Source organism: Arachis hypogaea, chromosome 16, assembly GCF_003086295.3.
Source record: "Arachis hypogaea cultivar Tifrunner chromosome 16, arahy.Tifrunner.gnm2.J5K5, whole genome shotgun sequence".
Classification (NCBI taxonomy): domain Eukaryota; kingdom Viridiplantae; phylum Streptophyta; class Magnoliopsida; order Fabales; family Fabaceae; genus Arachis; species Arachis hypogaea.
In genome coordinates, this window is record NC_092051.1 from 144,474,939 (window position 1) to 144,499,617 (window position 24,679).

The 24,679-nt window shown below is 30.5% G+C and overlaps 3 protein-coding genes across 11 annotated transcripts; all 3 read left to right on the plus strand.

Annotated features, from left to right (window-relative positions):
- Positions 1-1,342: 1,342 nt before the first annotated feature.
- LOC112697486 (uncharacterized) lies at positions 1,343-6,728 on the plus strand. Of its 9 annotated transcripts, none has more exons than XM_025750685.3 (6): positions 1,420-1,692; positions 1,929-2,046; positions 4,083-4,344; positions 4,700-4,787; positions 5,612-5,678; positions 5,804-6,006. In XM_025750685.3, the coding sequence occupies exons 3-6, from the start codon at positions 4,131-4,133 to the stop codon at positions 5,855-5,857; spliced, it is 423 nt and encodes a 140-aa protein (XP_025606470.1). In that variant the 5' UTR covers positions 1,420-1,692; positions 1,929-2,046; positions 4,083-4,130; the 3' UTR covers positions 5,858-6,006. The 9 variants fall into 9 exon arrangements, 5 of the variants coding, with proteins under 5 accessions (XP_029143515.1, XP_072077540.1, XP_072077539.1 ...); XR_011874639.1 differs by having other exon boundaries at positions 1,426-1,692; positions 5,276-5,678; XR_011874637.1 differs by having other exon boundaries at positions 1,477-1,692; positions 4,088-4,344; positions 5,276-5,678.
- On the plus strand, positions 6,680-10,352 carry LOC112697487 (uncharacterized protein At4g14100). The gene is made up of 2 exons (XM_025750686.3): positions 6,680-7,279; positions 10,049-10,352. The coding sequence occupies exons 1-2, from the start codon at positions 6,814-6,816 to the stop codon at positions 10,156-10,158; spliced, it is 576 nt and encodes a 191-aa protein (XP_025606471.1). The 5' UTR covers positions 6,680-6,813; the 3' UTR covers positions 10,159-10,352.
- Positions 10,353-16,606: 6,254 nt separating this feature from the next.
- On the plus strand, positions 16,607-20,684 carry LOC112697488 (EIN3-binding F-box protein 1). The gene is made up of 2 exons (XM_025750687.3): positions 16,607-17,399; positions 18,040-20,684. Exons 1-2 carry the CDS (start codon positions 17,375-17,377, stop codon positions 19,959-19,961), a joined length of 1,947 nt encoding a protein of 648 aa, XP_025606472.1. The 5' UTR covers positions 16,607-17,374; the 3' UTR covers positions 19,962-20,684.
- Positions 20,685-24,679: the final 3,995 nt, after the last annotated feature.

The window sequence follows — 24,679 nt, forward strand, 5'->3', positions numbered from 1 at the left end:
TAGGGATAAAAAATAAAATTTTTGTAATATCTTTTTTTAGAAATATTTTTATTTAATTTATTAAATTTTAAATTTATTTTTTAATTTTTATATTTATCTAAAATCAAACATAATTTAATATATTTTACATTTCATACAGTATAAAAATTTAAATCAAGTTTAGTCTTTTAATTTTACTTTTCAATTTTAGTCTTCTTTCTAAATACAATTTTAGAATTTTGAGGTTAAATAACCTTGTTTATATTTTTTATTTTAAATAAATTTGTCAATCTAGATTTTAAAAATCGGCCAAGTTATTAGATTTCTATAAGAATTGATCAGATTAAAACAGATTCTATTAAATCTAATGTAAGAGCGGTTTAAAAAATTGTTCGACTCAGATAGATAATCGAATAACTGACCAAATGACTTAGTTGAACCAATTAAATCAAGTTGAATTTAATTACTATATTGGGAATAGGGATGGCAAAACTTTTCGAGACGTGGGGATCCATGTAGAGACTGTTACGAATGGGGATCCGATTATGGAAAATTTTTTCCGTGGGGATGGAGACGGGGGATAAAATTCTCCCGCGGGACCCGAGCGGGGATTCCCGTCCCATCCTCGCTAATTCCCGAAGTTCATAAATTTACTAAATTGTCTTTAATAGTTTATTTCTCATATGTATTTTTTAGTCATTTCACACACACAGAAACCCAAAACTCCTAATCCTCGTTTGCATAACTCTTCTTTAATTCAGAAATCCCTAACGCTGTCCATACTCCATTCAACTTCTCTGCAGCCACCTTCTCGCCGCTCTCCCTTCTCACCGCATCGTCACAGCCATGATCCTCACCGCGTCGTGCTCTCTATTTGCGGCGTTCCTTTCCGTAACTTTGTTGTCGTGTCCATTCTCTTCTCTGTTGTCGCGTCTCCCCTACTTTGTCCACTTCTCTATCATCTAGCTTGCCGTTGCGTTTCCCCACTACGTCATTTCGAAAGAAGTCACCATCTTGCGTTCCCGCGAGGAATGAGGCATGGGGAGCAATATTCCCCCACGGTGGGAAATGGGGACGGGGACATAGAGTAAATCTGGAGGCGGGGATGGGGAGTAGGGAGGCATCTCTCGCCCCAGCCCTGTCCATTGACATCCCTTATTCGAAAGTCGTCTATCCAAACTGAGTTTAATTATTATATTCAGAGGCCTTCTATTTTTTTCATTATTTTTTTAAGTTTTATTTAGTCACCAAAATTATTTAAAAAAAATTGAAAAGATGACAATGGTAAATTTTAATAACTTATTTAATACTTCTTTCTCAAAAAATTATAAATATTTAACGACACTGAATGTTATTTGGATGTGTTTAAGTTAAGCACATCTTGACATTTGCTTAAGCAACTCGGTGAAATAACCACTCTATCAACTTCGTTGTTGGAAAAAAAATTATTTGTTTTATTTTTTTGTTTATTTATTTTATTTATTAAAAATCCTCTACACGGAGGCGCCAACCTACCCGCACTCTCCCAGTCTCGCTCTCTCTTTCTCAGCTCTTTTTTTATTATTTTCATCCAATCATCCCAAACCAAACCCCATTTCTTTCTCCAAAATCAGCATAATACGATTGACAAAAAATCGATTGCGCTGCTATTTCCAACCAAAAGGATTAAATTTTTGTCCCCAGATTTGAAAAATAAAAAATGTCATCTTTCAGGTTTCCGTTACAATAATTTTCTGAAACCAAAACATGCCAATATTTTTTCCTATTTAATTTTTATATTTATATTTATATATTGGAGAACCAAACAATTCGAATATTTCATTGCTTTTTGTCCCCCCACTCCACCTCCATTTCTTTTCTTTATTAAAGTCCAGGAAATTCTCTGCTTTTTATTTATTTATTTATATTTTTATGTTTAATTTTTTTTATTATTGTTATTGTGATTGCAGGGTATTAAATTCTCTTCGGCGATTCAGAATTTTAGCTGGAAAATCTCTTCTTTGACTTGTAAATGCAATTCTGTAGATACTTTCCACCTTGGTTTTGTCAAATTCTTGCGTATATGGGGTGAGTTCTATGCTCTTTTTTTCTGCTTCTATTTGTTTGGTAGCTGGAAAAAACAAAAACCTCGATTTCCATTTGAATCTCGCATATGCCGTTCTTCTTAATCTGAACTGAAATGCTTTTTCTTTTCTAATTTAATATAGAATTGTTATTTATTAGTATAGTTTCAGTCCTTTTAGCTATCTGTGCAAGTGAATAATCAGCCAAGTGAGTTTTTGAATTTTTGTGTTTAGGGTTTAGGGTAGGAAACATCCAAAATCAGTAGTTATCTTAGTTGATGTGATGCTGTAGTTCTGGAATTTCAAGAGACTACAATCTATTGATTTGAAAGTTTTATTATTTTTCATATCAAATACCTTTCTAGGCAAGTTAAGGTCGTAATATTTTTTCTATAGTTTTGTTGTGTTTTTCTAATCATGTTTGGGAATCTTTGCTTGTACTTGCTTTGTTTCCAAGCAAGCATAATAAATAAGATGTAGTGAACAGGGTTAACCCTTGATAAGGCTTTATTGTTTGTCATTCTTTCATTGGATTCTTTGGAAGTTTGCCATTAAGATATATAGATAGATTTTGCTTCCTCTATAGGGTTTTATAGGGAGGTATGTATTCTAGATGTTGCTTTTTAGCACATTTTGGTGTATGCTCTGGGAAGAAACCGTGCTGGTCATTTTTACTGTTTTGTTGTGCCTGCTTTCGCGCTCTCTTGCTTTCTGCTATGGAAAAGTTAAAGCTCAAATGCAAGGGGGTTTTCTGTGTAAGTGAGAGTCGATTATATGCTAATTTTGATTTCAGGAAATTTATTTTTAAGGTAAATGGTGGATTTCTTTTTTCTTTTTAATTAATATGAGAAGAGTAGAAGGATTTAGTTGTCAAGAAACTTGAATAGTTCAGGTCCCTTAGGCTTGGTTTATCTCATTTATAATAGATTTAATTGTTTTGTGTTTCAGTGTTTAAATTCAAGGTGTGGTAATTGGGTAATAAAAATTCGAATAAGTGGAGTACTGGTTGTTAAATAGATAATTATGTTGTAAGTTTTGGGATACTTTACTGCATAACTTTCTATTACAAATACTTCTTATATGTGTATATCAATTACAAAAATTGGATTTGTTAGATTTTTGTTGTATATGTTCCAGTGGTAATCTATGCACAAAATGATTTGTGCACGCGTGTTTAACATTAGTTTCTTTTTTGCCATGGCATTATTCAACACTAATCAAAATATGTACTGTTTAACCTTTAATGCATGGTTATAATCAAACAGATATAATCTTCTGTAACTGAAATATGGATTGAATTGACTGATTCAAACAAATAAATTTTTTAATACCAATAGCTTGTATTTTTTTCAAACAAACTATAGTAGGCGAGTTGCATTTTCAAGAAGAATATTGAAGTTCCTAGTTCAAAACCTTAAAGAGAATAATAGTTAAGGAGGTCTCTTAGTTTTAATGGTGCGTTTTAGAGGTTGGCCTCATAATAGTGTATGTGGTATTAGCCTAGTCAATTGATTAATATCAAGAACGTTTAATTATTATGTTGATTCTTATAGTCTTACCAAATTTTTAATTAGGTCCTTACAATTTAATGATTGGCTCTCTATATTAGATAAAAGTTTTTAAATAGGTCCTCTACTCTTTTAGAAAAAGCAATCTTAGGATATTCCACAATTCATCCTACATCAAGCACGAAAAGAATATTCTAAGAATATTTCATATTTTTTTAACAAAAAACAGTTAGCAAGGACCTCATTGAAATTTTTTATCTAGTATAAGGATTCAACAAACATACAAACAGACTACGCAATTACATTTCTCTTTATTTTAGTTTCTGCTTAAGGGATACCTTTTCTGTGGATCTATTCAGAAGTGCTGCAAATATAGTGAAGCTATCATGCTAGGTTGTGTTATTCAATTTGAGTTGTAATGGGTACCTGCATTGCTTTATCATTAACATCATGTTCTAATTCAACACGAAAAAACAAAGTTAGTTACTAGTTGGTGTTAATCATACTTTTGGTTGAATCTGCTTTGTAACAGAGCAGAGGTTGCCTTGGATGCTTCACAAAACCTTCAGTAACTATTCCAATGGACGAGCCATCTAAAGGACTAAGAACTCAAGGTCAAACAGTAAATAAAGACAACAGAACAGAAAATATCTGGAGCAGCAGCACTTTTGAAATGGATAATAGTGCTGCTCAGTCCCAGAGAAGCATCTCATCGATCGTAATGTCAAATAATCCTTCTGATCCTCAAAGTAGTACCGGGAGTGAAATTGGTCCGGCTGAATTCGTCAACCATGGCAAGTTTTCATTTATGTGCTGCTTCATTTGACAGTATTAACTATTAAACTTTTATCAAAGTATGCATATATTCTATTGATACTGACTTTCTCTGGAGAGCCTCATTTGAATTATCATACTGTCATGTGCGGCTATCATTTGCTTAATATTCCCCTTTTGAAAAAGACATTGAAAACTAGTTTTTCCCATCTTTGTGTAGGAGTAAAATTTCTTGCTTCTATGTATATAGTTCTTTATTTTTGTTTCATATGTTTTCTGATGTTTTATTTTTATTTTTTATATTTTTTTTAAACATATTCTTGCATATCAATCATACTAGTTATTTTTAATGACAAAGAAGTTTCACCTGTGCAGGTCTTCTTCTCTGGCATCAGACAAGGCAGCAATGGGTTGGGAATAAAATCTCCGAGAGTCAGAAGGAAGTTCGAGAACCGAGAATAAGGTATATCTATATATTAGCTTTCTTAAATGAGGACTTAGTATTGGGCTGTAATATCAAACATCTTACAAAGGAAATGGTAGCATTCCCTATTTCCCTTTCATCCATATTCAAAGGGAGTTATGTTTGGTATCTTTGACTACTTGCTTCCAAGTATAATCTGCTAGTTTACATAAATTAGTGATCACTGTCCTCTTTGGGAACTAGTTTATGAATCAGTTTTTAAAAAATTTCATGGAAGAAGCACCCATCCATGCTGACAAGATTATTATTAGTTTGTTGGGTATGCTTTAGCTGTATAGCCATCTTTTTACCAAATGTCTCCTATCTATATGGTTGAAGTCTTAATTTAAGAGAATGCCCTTTGTATTTGTCAATTTAAAAGGGTTAAATTAATCTGTTTTGCTCTGTAAAATTGTGTTTTGTCCTTGTATTTTTGTTTCTGTTGGTCAAGGAAAATTAAAATGTCTGGCTTTGGTCCTTGCCTTTAGGTTCTCTTTGTTAAATGTTGGCGTGCTAGACAGATATCCAATTCTAGCATGCCGCATCTGGTTTGCCATGTCAGCATCTAACAGAGACAAACTAACCGCAAGGACCAAAACCGAAGATTCCTAATTTTTCTGAACCAAGACCAAAACAAAAATATTACAGAAAGCAAAATAGAAAAATCACAAATTTCACAAGGACAAAAATTTGACTGTTGATCTCATGCATAAGCACTCTTGATATATGAAGAGACTGGTAAACAGACAGAAAGTTAGCATTCACTCCCCAGTTACTCCTTTGAAGTTTATGTCAATCTCCAATTCTGAGTTTATTTTCCACAGTTCGAACGCCACCTACGACAACCTTCTCGGAAACAACAAACACTTTCCTCAACCAATCCCTCTGAGAGTAAGCACCTGCTGCTTCATCTATTTACAGTCTTCTCTTACACTATTAGTTCAAAGTAAAGTGACTGCTTAAAGAACAAGGTTTTCATTTTGTGTCATATCCTTAATTGATTATTTTGGTGTCAGGAAATGGTTGACTTTCTTGTTGATATTTGGGAGCAAGAGGGTCTATATGACTGACCAAGGATCTTTTTTTTTTTTAAACAAGAGATTGTTGTGAATGGTGTAACTGTTTGCAAGCTATTGCTACTCCCTTTCTGAGGCTTCTATTCTAAATGAATTAGATTAAATTAATTTATAATGTCCATTGATTAAATTCCTACTGCAAATTATCTGGTTTCTCTTTTCTTGTAAATTTTTTCCGAGCTTGAAATGACGATGATAGCATAGCAACGGTGCCAAGCAAAACTAGATGAATATTTAGAAAGACAAATCATCGCCAGAGTCATTGTATTTGTGTATTCACATGTGGTATATTTAGAAGACGACGTATATTTTTCCTTAGTACTTAAAAAGTCAAAATACACAGTTTTGTCACTTGTGTATTTACGTAGTCATACATGTATACATTTATTGTATTTAATATTTTTAATTATTTTAGAAGTAATTAAAAAATATAAAATAAGAGAAACAAATTAAGAATGCAAATTAAAGTAATGTTAAACTATTTGAGTTGATTTTATATAGTTTTTTAAATATTTTTGTATGGAAAAAAAATTCTAATTAGGAGAATAGATGAAATAGAAAATGTTAAAGGTGTTAATTCTTCAAGAGCTAAATCAATAAAGGTATAAATTTTAGAGAGAAATTTAAAATTATCTACATTTTTATTGTTATTTGTTAGTTTTTTTTGTCCATGATATTTTCCAACTTGACATGTCAATAACTAATTCATTACGATTTGAACTCCATTTAAAGGTGATCAATGAATTGTTGTATACACAATGCAAGATTTGAATTTTCATACTTGTTTAAGGAATCAAGTATGCTGACCACCTGACCATCCAAGATGTGTTTGTTAGTCTATTTTTTACAACCACTCAACTCCATATGGCAGTTATCCTCAACGGCCTTAAGCTTGTTCTTCTTTAAACACAAACACAAACCATAAGGGGGGTCGTGGGGACAAAACGGAAATGAAGCTGATCAAAGTCTGCACAAATTGTCTTATACTTACCCTCCTTTGGACTAGTTTTACAAGCCCAATCCCAATCCCAACTCCTACACCATGGCCGGAGCAATTCCACGCGCTGCTGTACATGAACCTGAGCAGCACGCGGCTCCAACTGAGTGACCTGTGGTATGACTGGCCAAAGGGACGCAACGTGAACATATTCCAGAGACAGTTAAGTGATGTGTTGTACGACATCGAGTGGAACAATGGCACCACGTTCTACTACACTTTGGGGCCTAACGGAACCTGCAGGGTGGAGGATTTCGAGGTTGGGATTCCCAGGCCTGATTTCATGGTTGATGGTTCTGTTTATCTTGGAACCCAGGTCACTGATGGCATCCTTTGTAATGTTTGGGAGAAGATTGACTTCATTTGGTACTACGAGGATGTCCTTTCCAACATCCCTGTTCGCATGGATTTCTATGACGGTATGTGTTATTCATTCTTTTACTTTTCTTTACATTTTATTTTAGGACCAAGATAACATGCTAGTCTAGACAATATCGACCATTAGTTAATTCAACTTCTAGATCACACATTTTAACCATTTGTGTTCAATTTAGAGTGAAGTACCAATTTGGTTTTTGTTTATTTTTTAGAACATAATGCGACTCTCAAGATAAAAATAATTCATTTCTGTCTTGTTCTTTATTTCTGAGACACAATGTAGTTTTTGTAGTATTTTTTTTGTTAACTCTAAATAAAAAAAAACTAACATTTCAAGTTTAAAAATGAATAAAGACCTAATTATCTCTCTAAATTTAAATTAGTTAAAAATTTATTTGTTCTTATTTTTTAAATAATATCTTTTTAAATTATTTTTTATTTATTATATTAATATTTTTTTAATAAATAATTGAATATATGATATAATAAATACAAAATAATAAATTATTTAAATTTAAAAATATTATTTATTATAAAACTAAATAAATAATTCTCTAATATAATTTTTAAATATATAAATAATAAATATTAAAATAAAATTAATACTTTAATAATAATAATCCTATGATATACTATTAATATTATGATTTAGATAATTTTTATAATAAAATGAAAACTAATGAATATATTATTTGATATATAATAAAAAAATTTTGAACAATAACAAATTTAATTTTTTATTTTTTTAAACTAAATTAATAATTTTATTTAATATCTTTTGCACTAAAATATATTATGAATAAATTATTGATACTAAATAAAATAAAATATATAAAACAAAAGAAATAAAATCCCTAATTTTCATTCTCGGCTTAGATCTCACAAATTAGTTTGATTTGTGTGTGAGAGAGAGCGCACGCTTGAGGAGGATGAAGTTGAGGCAATGAAAAACTAGAAAACTAAATTAACTATGATCAGTGGCTGGCGGAGTTTGAAATGAAATTTTGGGAGGGTCAGATAGAAAGTAATTATCAAGATGCTTTTGATATGGACTCTATTTAAAATAATCTCGTCTAACTTCATCTCTCTGATTTGGATGATATTGCCAAATTTAAAACTTTTCTTAGGGTATCATTCCAAAGAATTAAGGTCAAACTCATCAGATGCAACTCTTTAAATTTTTTAATGTTGTATCTTACTTTTTACGTGATTCATTAAAGTAGAAAAAATATCTACAAGTGTTAATATTGTAAAAGTTATATGTTTTCTTTCTTGAATATTAGCCATCCTCTTAAAAAATGTATCATCAACTCTTTGATTTTTTATGATTATTTTTTATAAAAATTTAAATATATATCCGATAAAATTTATAATATTTATTGAATTTTTTATTAATGTATACAAATACAATAATATTAATACTTATTGAATATTCTAATATTTTTTATCATATAAAAAATTAAATTAAATAAACAATAAAATATAAAATAATATTAAATTACATAAATAAAAAATACTTAATTTTTTATATTTGAACTCAAAGATAGAGGAAGTGTTGCTTATTGAATAGAGAGTTGCGAAATGCGAATACACTTAATTCAGTCCAAATCTAATATGTTTTAAATGTTTAAAACTAAAAATTATTGTATAATAGAAACAAGAGATGAAGATTGAACTTTAGTATTTTAAGTCATAATAAAATATTTAAGCTAATTGAATTATTTTTTATTTTTTAAAAAAATATTATTAATTTTTTTAATAAAAATTTAGGGAAAACATGGCCATTTTTTATCTGAACTATCTGAACTAAGCTCCGTTATTGATTATGATGGTGGTGAAAGTGGAGGTGGCAGGGACAAAAGAGGAAGTACTGTCACACGTATTTGAAATAGAAATAGTGAGTGAACGAAGGGAGATGGTGGTAAGTAATGGTGATGAGACAGTGGACGGATAAATTTATAATTTTATAAGAAAAGATAAGGATAAATTAATATTTTTATGTAAAATTTATCAATTGTCTAAATAAATTAACTATTAATTTAAAGATTAGATCATTATTTTATCGCAAAAGATATAATTTTTTAGGGCATTTTATTATTAATAGTTTTTAGGTATCATTTTATCAATTAAAACTTTTTAATATTAAAACAATTATTTACTCTAAAGCTTATTTGATACATAAGTTACTAGCTAAAACTCTAACAAACTAAGTGTGCAGCAGCTATTAATTCATGGATCGAATTGTATTCGGAGATTTATGTAAATATTTGTATTCGATTTGAAAATTATAGATACGATCTGATTTTTATATTGATCGGATCGGATAGATCCGATCCACACCATTTAAGGATCGGATCACGAATATCTGTTTTATATTTATGTATTCAATTCGCTAATTTGTATAATAATAATTAAAAAATAAATAAATATATATTTAGTATTATATTACTTGTTGGTATGTTTTAGTTAGTAATTATTATTCATATATTGTATTATTTTATTTTTATTATTTAAAAAAAGTTTAATTAAAAATATTTTAAAAATAAATAAGTTTAAAAATATAAAAAAATATTTTTATTGAATTTTTTTCGTTAAAATATGATTAAAAAAAGAAATTCAATTATGCAGATATATCCGATATTCGATTCTATCTGATCTGCACATGTGCGAATCGAATCGAGTCGGATCTAACACTAAAAAATGTAGATATCATATCTGATTCGATTCGATAAAAATTATGTGAATCAAATTGAATTTTTGGTCATAAAATGAGGCTGCTTATAATTGGCGGTGTTGACGTTGTTTTTCAGGAATATCGATACACGTGATGACGTTTGAGGTTGGTGCTGTTTTGCCGGATTCATCGGTGACCCAGGCACCCGTATATTGTTTCAATCAAGGCCAGGCATCTCCGCTATAGCTAGTACATGCACGGTGCCAACACGTGATATTCACTATCGTGCGTCGCTGTTTTTCTTCTTATGATTTTATATTGTATGTCAATACTGTTTCTAAAATATAAATAAGAGGTAAAAAAAATAGAGGGATAGATGTAGATATTTGATCTCTATTTTTAAAAAAGTAATAAAAAAAATAGAAGATAAAAAGAAAAAACTGGGGTTCAAATAAATATCTAAATTCATTATTTTTATATTTTTATTTTGAAGACAATATCTAAATATAAATAGACATGACTTTTGGTTAATATTTTTTTTTAAGTAAAAAGAGTTCAATACAATAAGATAGAGTAAAAAAAAGAAGCAATAAATTATAGACTCTTTAATAGTGCAAATAACCTCTAGTCATCTTTGACATTATCATCAACAATAAAAGAATTCACTATCAAACCATTCATCAAAGTTTGCAAAGGACCTATTAATAATTTTCACTACACTTGATTTCTGATTGTTAAAGATTTTATCATTTTTTTTCTAGTCAAATTGTCTAAAAGACAGTGAAAAAAATTGAACTACCTTTTTCTTTCTACTTTTGTTGTGGTAAATCCGTCCAACTTTTAAAGTATTGTTTGAGAGTACATGAAATAGTCCACATCTTTTCAAGAGCGAACAACTAAGCACACCAAACTTGTCAAGTAAACTCACATTTAATGAACAAGTGAAAATCAGTTTAACAGATTTATTACATAATACACACACATGATCATCTTAGTCAATAATACCTAATCTACAAAGTCTTTCTTTTGCATTCACCCTGTCAACCAACCCAAACCACATAAACAACTCAACTTTTGGTGGGACAAATCCTCGCCAAATTGTACTACTTAAATTATAGCTTGTTATATCCTCCAAAAGTACTTCTGCCGCAATACCTACACAAATGAGTTAGTTGAAAAAAATACCTTGTTTATCAAATGTTCAGATCACTCTATCCTCTCTTTCAGTTGTTAATTCTACTGATCGCAGAACCTCATGAAGCTGGTTTACTAATTCTAACTTCTACTGAAATAACTCTCTCCGCCATTAAAAATTTAAGATCCACTCTAACACATTCCAAAATCCATAATCCCCTATAACAGAATCCCTAAAAGTTTAGACCGATAAAAGTCTTGGAAACGTATCTTAGCACCCCACTTGGTAGCCAACTGTCCTCCCAGAATCGTATCATCTTGCCATCCCCAAGTTCCATAGAGAAGCCTCTGATCTGATCATCTTGTCTCTTACTTGTGACGCTAAAAATTGTAACTGATGTGTATCCTTTCACGGGCCACCTCTTGCAGGTATCGGTTGTCTACAAATCATCTCGAAAGAATTCATGTTATTACATGAGCAAACAATTTTCTATCATAGTGGGCAATCCTCATTCGAAAACCTCTACCACCACTTAAACACTCCTAATCCACCTGCCTTCTTTGGGGCTTAAATAATTTTTCTTTCACCAGAGACATCACATTTCTCCATCCTCCTTGTTCCGCAAGAATTACCTCTGTAAGAAAATAAACTTTTTTGCTACTACCCTCCACATTTTGTACAAGTTAAGGTAGTAAATAGGCATGTTATTAAAAACAGATTTAATGAGAACCAATTTATCCAATTTTATTGAGGATCTTTATTTTTTATAGACTTAACTTTTCTTCCACCTTGTTGATTATTGGTTTTCATGTCTTGACTAGCTTTGAATTCGCGCAAAAAAAAATACCAAAATATCTGACTGATAACAACGTCTCCTTACATTTCCAAAAATGACACATTTGTCGTGTCTAATTCTACTCACAATTTACTAGAATCAGGCTGAGCTTATTAAAGTTAATACTCAACCCTTATATCATTTTAAAACAGTGCAACAGCCTCTTTTAGTTAGTGTTGCTTCACTTACCTCTAAAAGTTTTATGCTAACAAAACACTATCCATAAAAATATGGAAATGGATAAGTAAATAATTTTTAATTAGTTAATTTTAAATAACTGTAATTAATAATTAATAATTTTGTATTTTTAAAAAATAAAATTTAAATCATCATTAGCTAATAATAATTAATTAGTATGAAGTACAATTGAAAAACGGTTATTGAGTTCTTGTTGGCTAGATTCTTATTAATTATCTAGTAAAATTATATATATATATAAAAGAAAACCATGACGTATCACTTATGCAATATGCTAACTACACCGAGCAATGAATAACTTTGTTTTAGATAGTATTTATTTTCAGAAATTAGAACTGAAATTTGAGAATTAGAATTTAGTATTATATTTGTTAGTTAGATATTGAAAATAAAATTTTAGTTTTATGACATAAAATTTTAATTTTTTTAGCACTTTTAGAAAATAGAGATATAAAAGACCAAAATTTTTAAGAATAGAAGCTAAAATTTTAATAATATTTCTTCTAAAAATTATTCTCATTTAACTTTTTAAATTATAAATCTATCCCTCAATTTTTATAGTTATCTTAAACTAAACATAATATTGAGACATAACTCAATTCAATGCATTTTATATGGGTTAAGTATTTTTTTCGTCCTTAAAGTATGTAGTCAAAATCAAAATCGTCCCCAACCTTTTTTTCTTATTAAAATCATCCTCAACGTTTTTAAACGCTTTAAAATCATTCTTTTTAAAAATTTTAGACTAAAATATCCTTCATTATCATCTCTCTTCTTCACCCTCCTCACTCCACTATTCCTCATCCTCCTTGCTTCATTCTCTTCACACAAATCTTCAACAACAACACTAACTATTTTTTTGTTTCAAAAAATCAAATAAAACTAACACAAAATCAACAATAACAATATACAGATTCAAAACTCTATCTACAACAACACCACCACATTCAAATTCAAGACAAAAAAATTTTAAAATTCAATCTTTCAAAATCAAAGAAAGAGAACGCAGATTTCAGGAACAAATCGTGGGTTTCCGTGCTTGATCTTCTTCCCCTATTGGAGTAGCATCATCGACTCCCTCAGTTTCTCTTTTAAACACAGTTTATACTATAAAAAATGTTTCCAATGTACCATATAGTCATTAGAAGCATGGTGAATAATTATGCTATAGAAAATAGTCAACTAGAGCAGTCTACATGTACACTAAAAATTTTAATTTGAATGGAGTAACTCTCTAAAGTCGTCTTCGACAATGATATCATACACTAAAATTGTTTATAAGATTTCAATTGCATTAATTACATATCTGATATTAGTAAAATTACATTTCGTTAATCTCTAACTCTTTTTCATTAATGATGCACTGATGTGGCCTTTTAGTGACATATGTCATCTGGTCACGTGTAACGATATAATGTCATCAAAAACACATCACATACTGACTGAATGATATATCATGTGTTACAATACTATTTTATTATATGTCACAATATTATTCGTCCACATGTTATTCACAAAATTATCATTGTAAATGCATTAAATTGATTCCTAATTTTGTACTAAATAACTTATTTTAGTTTTTAAAATTGAATTTCGTACACTAAATTAGTCTCTTCGTTAGATTTTTCTCATTTTTTTATAAATTTTAAATTTTTAATATTTTTGTAAAACTAATTTTAGTTATATGTTCAAAGTTGTTTAAATACAAGTACTTTTATAAATTTTAAAATTTAGTTTTTATCATATAAATTTTTTTTATATTAATTTAATATTGATAAATTTTATAATATATAATTATATTATTTAATAAAAATTATATGATTGATTGAAATATATATTTTTTATTTTAGGCCAAATAATTTGTAATTCATACAAATAAAAAAAAGTTGTGTATGTTGATTTTTAATTTTCTTATTATAAACGCACATATTTCGAGACAAAAATAAAAAATGTGTGTTTAATTAATTATTTAATTTTTTATTAAAATAATATATTTATTTTTATATCCTAGTCTAAAACTTAAAGTTAAGCCTAAAAAAAGACAAAGTCTAAAGTCATAAAATTTACACGTTCGACTTCTTCGAAACAATTTTTTGGCGGGACTAGAACTGTCTCTACTAATAAAACTTATATACTTAAAATATGAGATCATAACAATTTCTATAAATCTCAACAATCTCTCTAATAAAAGAGAGTAACAAACCCATCGTCAAAGATAACATTATTTTAAATGAATTTGGATCATCTAAAGTTTGAATTTCACTTTAGAGAGTAAAGTGTGATATTCTCCTCTTAAATAGTTTTTCTTTCATATTTATTCTTGGTCCCACCTATAAAATAAATGGTGAGAGATCATATTTTACTCTCTAAAATAAAATTCAAACTTTAGAGAATTCAAATCCATTTCAAATATGGTTATTGACTTTACATCTACACTTATAAATATCATGATACCCTTAAGTATTCATCGAACTCCAATCTACTAAAAAATCTGCCTAAAATCCTTACTAACTTAAGTATTGGAGTCTCTTGCAGGTACCACATTTCACCTCTTTAAAACACTTATATATTACAAAATTTATCTGTATTATTGTTAAAAAATTGTATTATTAAAATTGAAATCTTTAAAATATTTTATAAAAATACTTGTATTTAAAAAAATATAATTGAAATTAGTGTGTTAAAAGGTATTGAGAATTTTAAATTTATAAAAAAAATTAGTAAAAAGACTAATTTAATGGATACTATTTAATTTTAATGACTAAAATGGGTCAGTTAATACAAAATCTAAAACCAATTTGATGTATCTATAATAATGACGTAGCAAATGCACATGAAAAAAATAAATATTGTGACATGTTACATTAGTCTATACTTAGTCAAATAGTATTATGACATATGACATAACCATTAATTTAGCATGCTATCGTCTCTGATCAACCTTTCATGGACAAATTATGATGTGACATATATTATTAAAGATTTATATTATTATGCCATATCAGTAGATCATTAATAGAAAATGAGTTAAAAATTAATGTGATGTATTTTTGTCAATTTCAATAATATAATTAATATAATTAAAATTTTAAGATCGGTTTTAATGCATGATGTTAATCTCAGGTAATATTACGAAAATTTACTCATTTTAAAGGGTAGGCAGCGTCACAAAAAATATATTGAATCTTGATTCCAAAGTTTAATTAAGATTACATCCTAAAAAATGATTTAAGAAATAACAAATAACTACGTATTATAATTTATAATTAAATTATTTTTAGTGTAAAAAATATTAAAGTTAACTGCATTTTTTTACAAATTGAAGTTATTTATAATTAAAAATCTAACTAGATCTTTAGTCGTATGTATTTTAAAAAAAATTCTGTTAATCTTAACGTTTTGATATAAAAATAATTTAATTATAAAATTAAAAGTAGTATAAAGATCCAATTAAAAAAAATATAAAGACTTAATTAAAAATTTAATAAAATTATAAAAGCTAACAATAATTAAACTTTATTTTTATACAAAAATAAAAATATATACAAATATTTAAAAAATGACGTAAATAAAATAAGACAACTTATTTGTTTTTTTTTTCCTTCTTCTTCCTAGAAGATGTGTGTAGTCATGAGCGTTACAGCAAATCAAATTGGCTCAAGTGGCTTGAATTTGTTTGGTCAAGTTGTTGTAAAATTATTAATTCTTATACTTTTATGCATTCCTTGCATTTGAATAGTTTGTACCTTGTATTGGGTTGGGCTTGTCGCTTTGTCTTGTGATAACGCATAAAAGTAGTTAGCTGCTTCCCAAGTTGGGTATAAAATAATATTGTGGATCATATTAAAAGTGAAATTAAGGTGTTGATTCATTGCAGGTTCATGAACATCTTCCTTGCTTTTCAAATCATTTGAATAACGCAATTTCCATCATTATCACCATAATTATACTCCCATTTTAAAAGTTGCAACTAGTGAGTCAATTTTGTCCCACTAACAAAAAATAAATCAGTCAATGTTTTTACGTAACAAATTAATAAAAGATGAATACCTTTTGTAATATGTTTTTTGTTGGATGTTTATTAAAATTAAATATTTTTAAAAAATTTGGTCTAAAATTAAAAATACTAAAATGCATGCTTACCGTTAAAAGACCATACACAAAGCTTAAATATTCTAAAAGAATTAGTAAAAAGGGGTAAACATTGTAGCTGAATTATTAATTTATTATCCTTGGTCAAAAATACAGTGAAGTACAGTGTCCTTTTTTCTTCAATTACCCCAACAAGCCCCAACCTCTTGTGTTTCCCCATTTATCACTAATCTCCTCTTTTCTTAAACAAAAGAAAATTGTTATGTTATGCTATTATGAGGATTGTACTATAATAATAATAATAATAATAATAATAATAATAATAATAATAATAATAATAATAATAATATATAAGTTTATTTAAAAATTTAAATAATTTATTTAAAAAATTGAAATTACTTTTATAACTAAATAATAACAATAAAAAAAGTTGTAAATAAAAATATAAAAAAATTCAAATCATAGTTACTCATTATTCATAAACTGAGATGATGATATGTATTCTATATTCTTCTATTCCAATCCACTCCATTCTCTCATCTTCCACAGAAACATTCAAAGTCCAAACATGCTTATCTTTTTAACATGACCTGTGCCCAAACCACTAAACATATCATTTTCTTACAAGAAACATTGATAATAATATATTTAAAAAATATTATTATTTATTTGAAAAAAAAATCATTGTGGTTTCTGGTTTGTGGTATTCATGGTAGGAAGAAGAATAATGAATAATAAGTAATAACAAATAAGAAAACCCCACTTTCTATGGACACATACATTGCATGTGCCAACAAAACACAAACCCCCCAATTCAATGCATTGGTCTTTTCTAATTCTATGAATCTCTCTCTCTCTCTCTCTCTCTCTCTCTCTCCCTCAAGTTGTTGTAAATAAAAACCTTCCCTTTCTCAAACCAACCGTTATTTTTTTTCCTCCATTCACACAATTTCCATCTCTTCTTCCTTCTCTCTCTTTTTTCCCTATGTTTTAGGGTTTCAACATTCTACAATCAAAAATCAATCTTCTCTACCCTAAATTCATCTCATGCTTTATTGCTCTCAAGAATCAAACACAGCCAAAACTGAAGTCACCGCCTTGTTCTTCTTCGTGTTCTTCTTCGTCTTTTTTGCTCTCTTTGGAGGGTTCTTTTGTGGAGAACGGTGCGGATCTGACCTCTCACGGTTTTTTGAGCTGTGCCAATGTCTAAAGTCTTCGGCTTTTCCGGTGAGTTAATCGATTCATGGCTTTGTTTCTTGTATTTTGTGGTTAGAATTGAGAAACTTCAGTGTTTGATAATTTGTTGTTTTTATAAGTAAATGATGAAACTTTATCATGTGTTTGCTTTGAATATCTTAATTTGTGTTTTGTGATGGTTCGTCATGTTGTTAACTGTTACGTTACAAAAGTTTCCGATTTTGAAACTGTGTAATCAAATTGCATGTATAGGCTGAGGAAGATGATATAGTTTTTATACGTAGGTACTTTTTTCTCCGTGTTTGATAGAATGGATAGGTATCTAGTGGTTCTGATAAAGATATGAACACTAAATGGAGATATAGATAGAGTGTTTTGTCCTTGATTTATGTCATGTATTGCTTTTCCAAGATGGCTGAGCCATGAGTATTTTATCTGTGTACCTATGATGTTATTAATCTCGTTAAAACTTGAAAGTGGATCTGAACCTGTTGTTGATTTCTAAGGATGAGTTTTCAAGCAAATATGTTACTTTTGTTGTAAGGTCAAATATTTCTTCAAAAGGATATGTAGTTCTTGTTGTTCCTTTCAGTGGTTAAATCTTCATGTTTTGCTACGTATATATGAATGATCTCTGTGTTTCTGATTTTGTTCCTGGTTTGGTTTTCAGGAGTTGATAATTTTTGCCCTGGTGGGTCAATATATACCTGTGGCAACCCCAAGGAAGCAAGTTTATTCCTTCCTCTTGGTCCACAAGTTGATGTTTACTTTCCACCTCGGAAGAGATCGCGGATCAGTGCTCCGTTTGTTTTCAATGGAGAATGGCTTGAACAGAAACAGAAGACATCTATTGAATCATTACCAGATGAGTGCCTCTTTGAGATCCTTAGGCGGTTGCCTGCAGGACAAGATAGGAGCGCCTGTGCTTGCGTTTCCAAGCGCTGGCTTATGTGTCTAAGCAATATTTGCAAGAACGAAATTTGCTGCAACAAAAGTGCTGCACCAGAGAGCAGCCTTAGTGTAAAAGAGGGGGATGATGAGGAATTTGGTGGCGAGGGATACCTCTCCCGGAGCTTGGAAGGAAAGAAGGCAACAGATATTAGACTTGCAGCAATTGCAGTTGGAACTGCATCTCGAGGAGGATTGGGGAAGCTTTCGATCCGTGGAAGCAATTCAGACTGTGTGGTGACCAATCTTGGTCTCAAAGCAGTTGGTCATGGATGCCCTTCTTTGAAGTCTCTTTCTCTCTGGAATATTGCTACAATTGATGATGAAGGCTTAATTGAGATTGCAAATGGATGTCAACAGCTGGAGAAGCTTGACCTTTGCAAGTGCCCAGCAATAACAGACAAGGGTTTGATTGCAGTTGTGAGGAAATGCCCAAATCTGACAGAGTTATCGTTGGAATCTTGTCCTAACATTGGTAATGAATGTCTAAGTGCTATTGGGAAAAGCTGCTCCAATCTGAAGTCCATAGCCATCAAGGACTGCAGTAGTGTTGGTGATCAGGGAATCGCTTGCTTGTTTTCTTCGACGACTTTGCTTCTGTCGAAGGTGAAACTACAAGCATTGACTATTTCCGATCTATCGCTTGCTGTTATTGGACATTATGGAAAGGCAGTTACGGATCTTGTCCTCAATTCCCTCCCAAATGTCAGCGAGAGGGGTTTCTGGGTTATGGGCAACGGTAATGGATTGCAGAAGCTGAAGTCACTTACAGTTGGGCCCTGCCTAGGACTAACAGATGTTGGTCTTGAAGCCGTGGGGAAGGGTTGCCCAAATCTGAAAGCCATCCACCTTCGCAAGTCTACACTTTTGTCAGACAATGGGTTGGTATCATTTGTGAAGGCCACTTCATCTCTAGAGAGCCTACAATTGGAAGAGTGCCACAGAATTTCCCAATTGGGTTTTCTTGGTGTTCTTTTCAACTGTGGTGCCATATTGAAGGCAATTTCTTTGACGAGCTGCTTTGGGTTCAAGGATCTGAATATGGTATTGCCCCCATCATCCCCTTGTGAATCTCTTCGGTCCTTATCAATCATTAACTGCCCTGGTTTTGGTAATGCTACCCTCTCTGTCCTGGGAAAGCAGTGTCCTCAGCTTCAACATGTTGAACTGAGTGGACTCGATGGTGTGAGAGATGCCGGGCTTCTCTCATTGCTCGAGAGCAATGAAGGTGGTCTGGTCAAAGTTAATCTCAGTGATTGCGTAAATCTGACTGACAAAGCTGTTTCATCATTGGTAAATCTGCATGGTTGGACTCTTGAGGTTCTAAACCTTGATGGTTGTAAGAATGTCAGTGATCCTAGCATGGTGGCAATTGCTAAAAATTGCCCATTGCTATGTGACCTTGATGTTTCCAAGTGCACGATCACTGATACTGGGATTGCAGCCCTGGCGGAAGCGAAGCAGTTCAATCTGCAGATTCTTTCTTTGTCAGGTTGCAGTTTGGTTTCAGATAGGAGCTTGCCATCTTTGAAAAAATTAGGCAGCACCCTTTTGGGACTAAACATCCAGCACTGCAACTCAATAAGCAGCAGCACAGTCGACATGCTTGTTGAACAACTCTGGAGGTGTGACATCCTCTCATGAGCAAGAACAACTAATCTCCCTCCCGCAAGTTAGCCCAGGATCGGAACAATCTCGACGCTAGTTGGACAGTTATGATTAGTATTGCACAGTAGTTTTTGGGTCCATTAACTTTTGGGTCTTGATCATCATCCAGTGACTCGGGTTCACTTTTTTTCAGGGCTTGCAGCCATTTCACCACAATTTTTTGCAGGTTTCCTTTGAAATGGTAACCTGTTCTAAGGTTTTTTGGCCGTCCCATTCATGGGATTGCCACCTTAATGGCTGCATTATCTCTGAGAACATAGTTACCTGGTTCTGGATTTAGGAATCTTTCTTCACCATGTTTATGGTTTTTCAGCTACTTTTACCAGAGTCTTTTCAATGTTGTTTTACCAAATATGCCACAATGTTTGGGTCTCCCTTTTACTCAAAGGGCACAATAGGTTCCACTTTGTGTTGTTTTCAGGTTGCTTGCAGTTGTTGAGTTCAGAGTTAATGATGCCTTGTCCTTATAGTGGCTTTGGCCATGGCAGCAAGTTATACAGTTCTGCCATGACAACCTCTTCTCTCTCCTTTGGGAAGTTGGTTGTTTTTTATATTCCAAGGTCCTAGTTTTCTCAAGGCTTCAATTTTTTTTATGGACTTGTAACTGCAACTTCTATACAATGTAATGATGTTCATATGTGCCCTTTGTGCTGTAATGCTATGGAAAGTTATGAATAAAATTTGTAGTTTGGTTCCAAATGCAAATGTGTTAAGGTATGCGTGTATATACTTTATGGTTTTCATTAGTATGTTGATAAATCATCAATTTTTCTCACAGTATGCTGATAAATTATGCTTGAATCCTTTATAGAGACATTATTCATTCCGTTTACCATGTCGTTTCCACTATTACAACATTTAGAGTTTTGATACAAATGTTTATTAAGAGTGATCACAAATTTTCTTTATTCATCATTCATATATCTAACTATTTTAATGTATTTCATGAAGTCAAAAATTTTATTGTTTGAAATCATGTAGGCGAGAGTTTCTCATTTTTAGTTGTGATGGGAATATCACTTTCAATTTGCATAGCTATTTGAATCATCATGCCATAATTAGTTACAGTCTCCTTACAAGTCTATGTCTTTTTAAGTTTATGTTTTTTGGCAATTAAATTAGTTCAACTCTAACAAAAATCAGTTTCATTTTCGTTAGTAAGAGCATGTTTGTATTCTGTATTCTTCATTTTTTTCGCGTTTTGAATTGTGCAAAATTTTATCAGATAAATAGCATTCAAATTTTGTAATCATGATATAAATTTTTTTATTTTGACATTGAAATTTTTTAATCATAATGTATTTTTTTCGTCGTTAAACCAATTGTGTGATATTTAACGAAGAAGAATAAAAAGATAATGATGATGAAAGAACAAGAGAAAAAAAAGAAAAAGAATAAATCAAATGAAAAAAGAAGAGGAGGAGGAGGTGGTGGTAGTGACAATGATGACAATAACAAAAGAAAAAGAAGCGTGTTTAAAGAAGATGAAAAAAATCACGCGTACAGTACAGTAAATACCGCATGATGTGAAAAAAGGTTACAACTTGGTTAGACTTGATTAGATAATTCATTTTGTTGTAGAGTTTTTCGAATTAATTAACAACCTAGCATTGCTACTAAATATTGTGTTTGAAATATTCGCTATTTTTTAATTAAAATTCTCAAGTTACTTTTTATTCTCACGATTTTAGGAAAAGTGTTCGAAAATCTTTTTAACAAATAAACTAAAATTTTAGAATAAATGGTCAAACTAGTAAGGAAAAGTGCTCGAAAATCTTTTTAACAAATAAACTAAAATTTTAGAATAAATGGTCAAACTAGTATTTAAAAGATCACTCGTTCTTTAAATTAGTTTTTATAATTTTTTTTAATTAAATTCGTCCTTTAAAATTTTAAGTTAGTTATTTTAGTCTTTTCATTGCTAACGGCGTTAAAATTTGTTGATTGACACGTTTAGTGACACCACAACACACATCTAGTAGTACTAATTGGCAGCTAACATGATAATTTTATGAATTTAGATCAATTCAACCCCAAATCTAGGGATTCCAATGTCTTAAGTTCTCCCCTACTCCCTAAGGCGCGGGGATCCCCATGGGACCATCCCAAGTGGGGATCCGACTGTAAAAATTTTTCGCAGAGATAAGGACCGGGTACGAAATTTCCATGAGGCAAGTGCAAGGATCGGGCGGAATTTTAGCTCCTGTTAATTTTCGAAATTCATAAATTTATTTAATTGTCTTTAATAATTTATTTTTCATATAATTTTTTTAGTCATTTCACATGCCATATATGTAGAGAGAAAAACCTTAAATTTTCAATCCTCATTTGCAGAGTTAAATCTCAATTTGGCCCTTGAAATTTGGTCTGATACTCAGAATGATCTCCACAATTTCGTTGGCCCCAATTAGAATCCCCAAATTTATAATTGTGGCTCTAACTTGCCCCTGCGATATTCTCCGTCACCGAAATGCTGATCTAGAGCAATTGCATGACATGGTGGAAACTACTTAAACGATGGCGCATTGGTTTCGCGCGCAAACCCTTTGGAAACCACATAGTGTAAGGGTTTTTTTTATTTTTGGCAACTTATGATCGTCATAGTGGAAAGAAAAAGAGTTTTAACCCACAAAAAACTGAAATGACGTGGTTTCCAAAGTGTTTGTGCTCGAAACCAATGGGCCGTCGTTTAAGTAGTGTCCACCATGTCATGCAATTACATTAAATCAGCATTTTCGTGACGGAGATGGTCGCAGAGGTAAGTTGGAGCCACAATTTTGATATCCTTAGTATTGTCCATATTCCATCCAACCTCTCTGCAACTACTCCTTTGTCACTCTCCCTTCTCACTGCATTATCATCCCTCATCGTGCTGTCAACCCTCACCGTGCCGTTTTCTCTGTGCGCGGTGTTCTTTCTCCTCTTTAATGGTGCATTCGTTCTCCTATCCGCCACTCTGTCGTCGTATCCATTCTCCTCTCCACTGTCGCATCCCCCACCTCGTTCCCTGCTCTATGCTTTACCTCGCTGTCGCATCTCCTTACTGCATCAGTTCGAATGAAGTCGTCGTCTACAAATTAATATTTTTGTATAAAATGGATACTTGCAGCTCTACTCTTATAAAAATTAATAATTAGTTAGAACTATTAGAGAGATAAAAAAATGGAGTCCCATAAGAAATGAACCCCACGGAAAATAGGGATGGGAGCAATATTTCCCATGGTAAGGATCAGAGGCGGGGCGGAGAGTAAATTTGGGGTAGGGACGAGGAGCATGGAGGCATTTTACGCCCCTATCCTATTGTCATCTCTTCAATTAGATTTTTATTTGATCTAATTTCATAAATTTATCATGATAATAGTCAATTAAGACTCCTATGTGTGTGTTGTAATATTACTTAACGTGCCACAAATTTTGGCACCGTCAACAAAAAAAAAAAAGACAAAAAAATAACTTGATTAATTTAAAATTTTTAAAGAACGAATTTGATTAAAAAAATATTTTAGAGACTAATTTAAAAAACAAATGATCTTTTAAGAACAAATTTACTTATTTATCCAAACTTTTATTATAATAAGATACCTACAAGTAGATAAAATCATTTTGATTAACAAATTCATAAACAATCCTTCATTTAAGAATTTTAATAGTATTAAACTATTAATTTTAAGGACTTGACTAAAATATAACCCTAAAAGTATTGGTTAAGAGAATAAGATAAAAAATAAGTAAATATTTTTTAGCGAATTAGATGAATACAAAATTTTGAAAAATAATATTTATATTATTAATTATGTTAGGTATATATAAAAATTAATTATTAAAATTAGTTATATATTAAGATAGAATACACATTAAAATATATCTATACATATTTATATATAAATATATGATATTTGATTTTAACGTGTGAATAATATTTGTTATATTATATATTTTATAAAATCCTTTAAACTTGTAATAGTCTAAATAAGTATCCGTTAACAAAACTCTTAATTTTAATGATTAAAATAGCAGATATTATGAAGGAGACCACTTTAATAAAAATACTAAAAATATCTTTTTTTTAAAGATGTTTATATATGTTATGTTATTATTGAATATCTTTATTAAATTGGTTAATAATTTGTTTTTTAATAAATCAGAACAAAATAAGTTTATTATAACAACAATCATAAATCCAATTGTCTATATTATAATTATTAGATTCGATTTGATCCGATTGAATTATACAATCTAAACCGAATATATTTAAATTTGTTGATAAAAAGACAATTATATCCTTAATTTTTTGTTTTTCGAACATTTAAATTCCTAAAATTTAAAAATACAATTAAATTCCTAAAAAAAATTGAATTTATTGTTATTGTTATAAAAAAAGTTGATTTTATTCTAATTTATTAAGAAATTTAAAAATAACGGTTTATTAATACGTCAAATAATAATACGATACGTATAATGTCTTTACAAAAAGATGTTTTATGCATCTTCGCATCCTATTATGAAATCTAGCCATTCACATTTTGTTGTTTTTGTGCTGGGGAAATGAATCTGTGGTCTGGTTTACAAATCGTCCAGGTTGCATTTAATGTGCAAAACACGGAACTTTAAGAAGCTTTTGGAATCTGTTACTTACATAATCTTAGGTTGGTGGAACAACAATTATTGACAGAAGAAGGAAAAAAAAAATGTAT

Coding starts and splice junctions, on each gene's coding strand:
- LOC112697486 (XM_072221439.1), top strand. CDS start 1,991: ATGCAATTCTGTAGATACTTTCCACCTTGGTTTTGTCAAATTCTTGCG. Junction 4,345..4,699: donor GGCTGAATTCGTCAACCATG/GCAAGTTTTCAT, acceptor TCACCTGTGCAG/GTCTTCTTCTCTGGCATCAG. Junction 5,679..5,803: donor CTCAACCAATCCCTCTGAGA/GTAAGCACCTGC, acceptor TTTTGGTGTCAG/GAAATGGTTGACTTTCTTGT.
- LOC112697488 (XM_025750687.3), top strand. CDS start 17,375: ATGTCTAAAGTCTTCGGCTTTTCCG. Junction 17,400..18,039: donor TAAAGTCTTCGGCTTTTCCG/GTGAGTTAATCG, acceptor TTTGGTTTTCAG/GAGTTGATAATTTTTGCCCT.
- LOC112697487 (XM_025750686.3), top strand. CDS start 6,814: ATGAAGCTGATCAAAGTCTGCACAAATTGTCTTATACTTACCCTCCTT. Junction 7,280..10,048: donor TCGCATGGATTTCTATGACG/GTATGTGTTATT, acceptor GTTGTTTTTCAG/GAATATCGATACACGTGATG.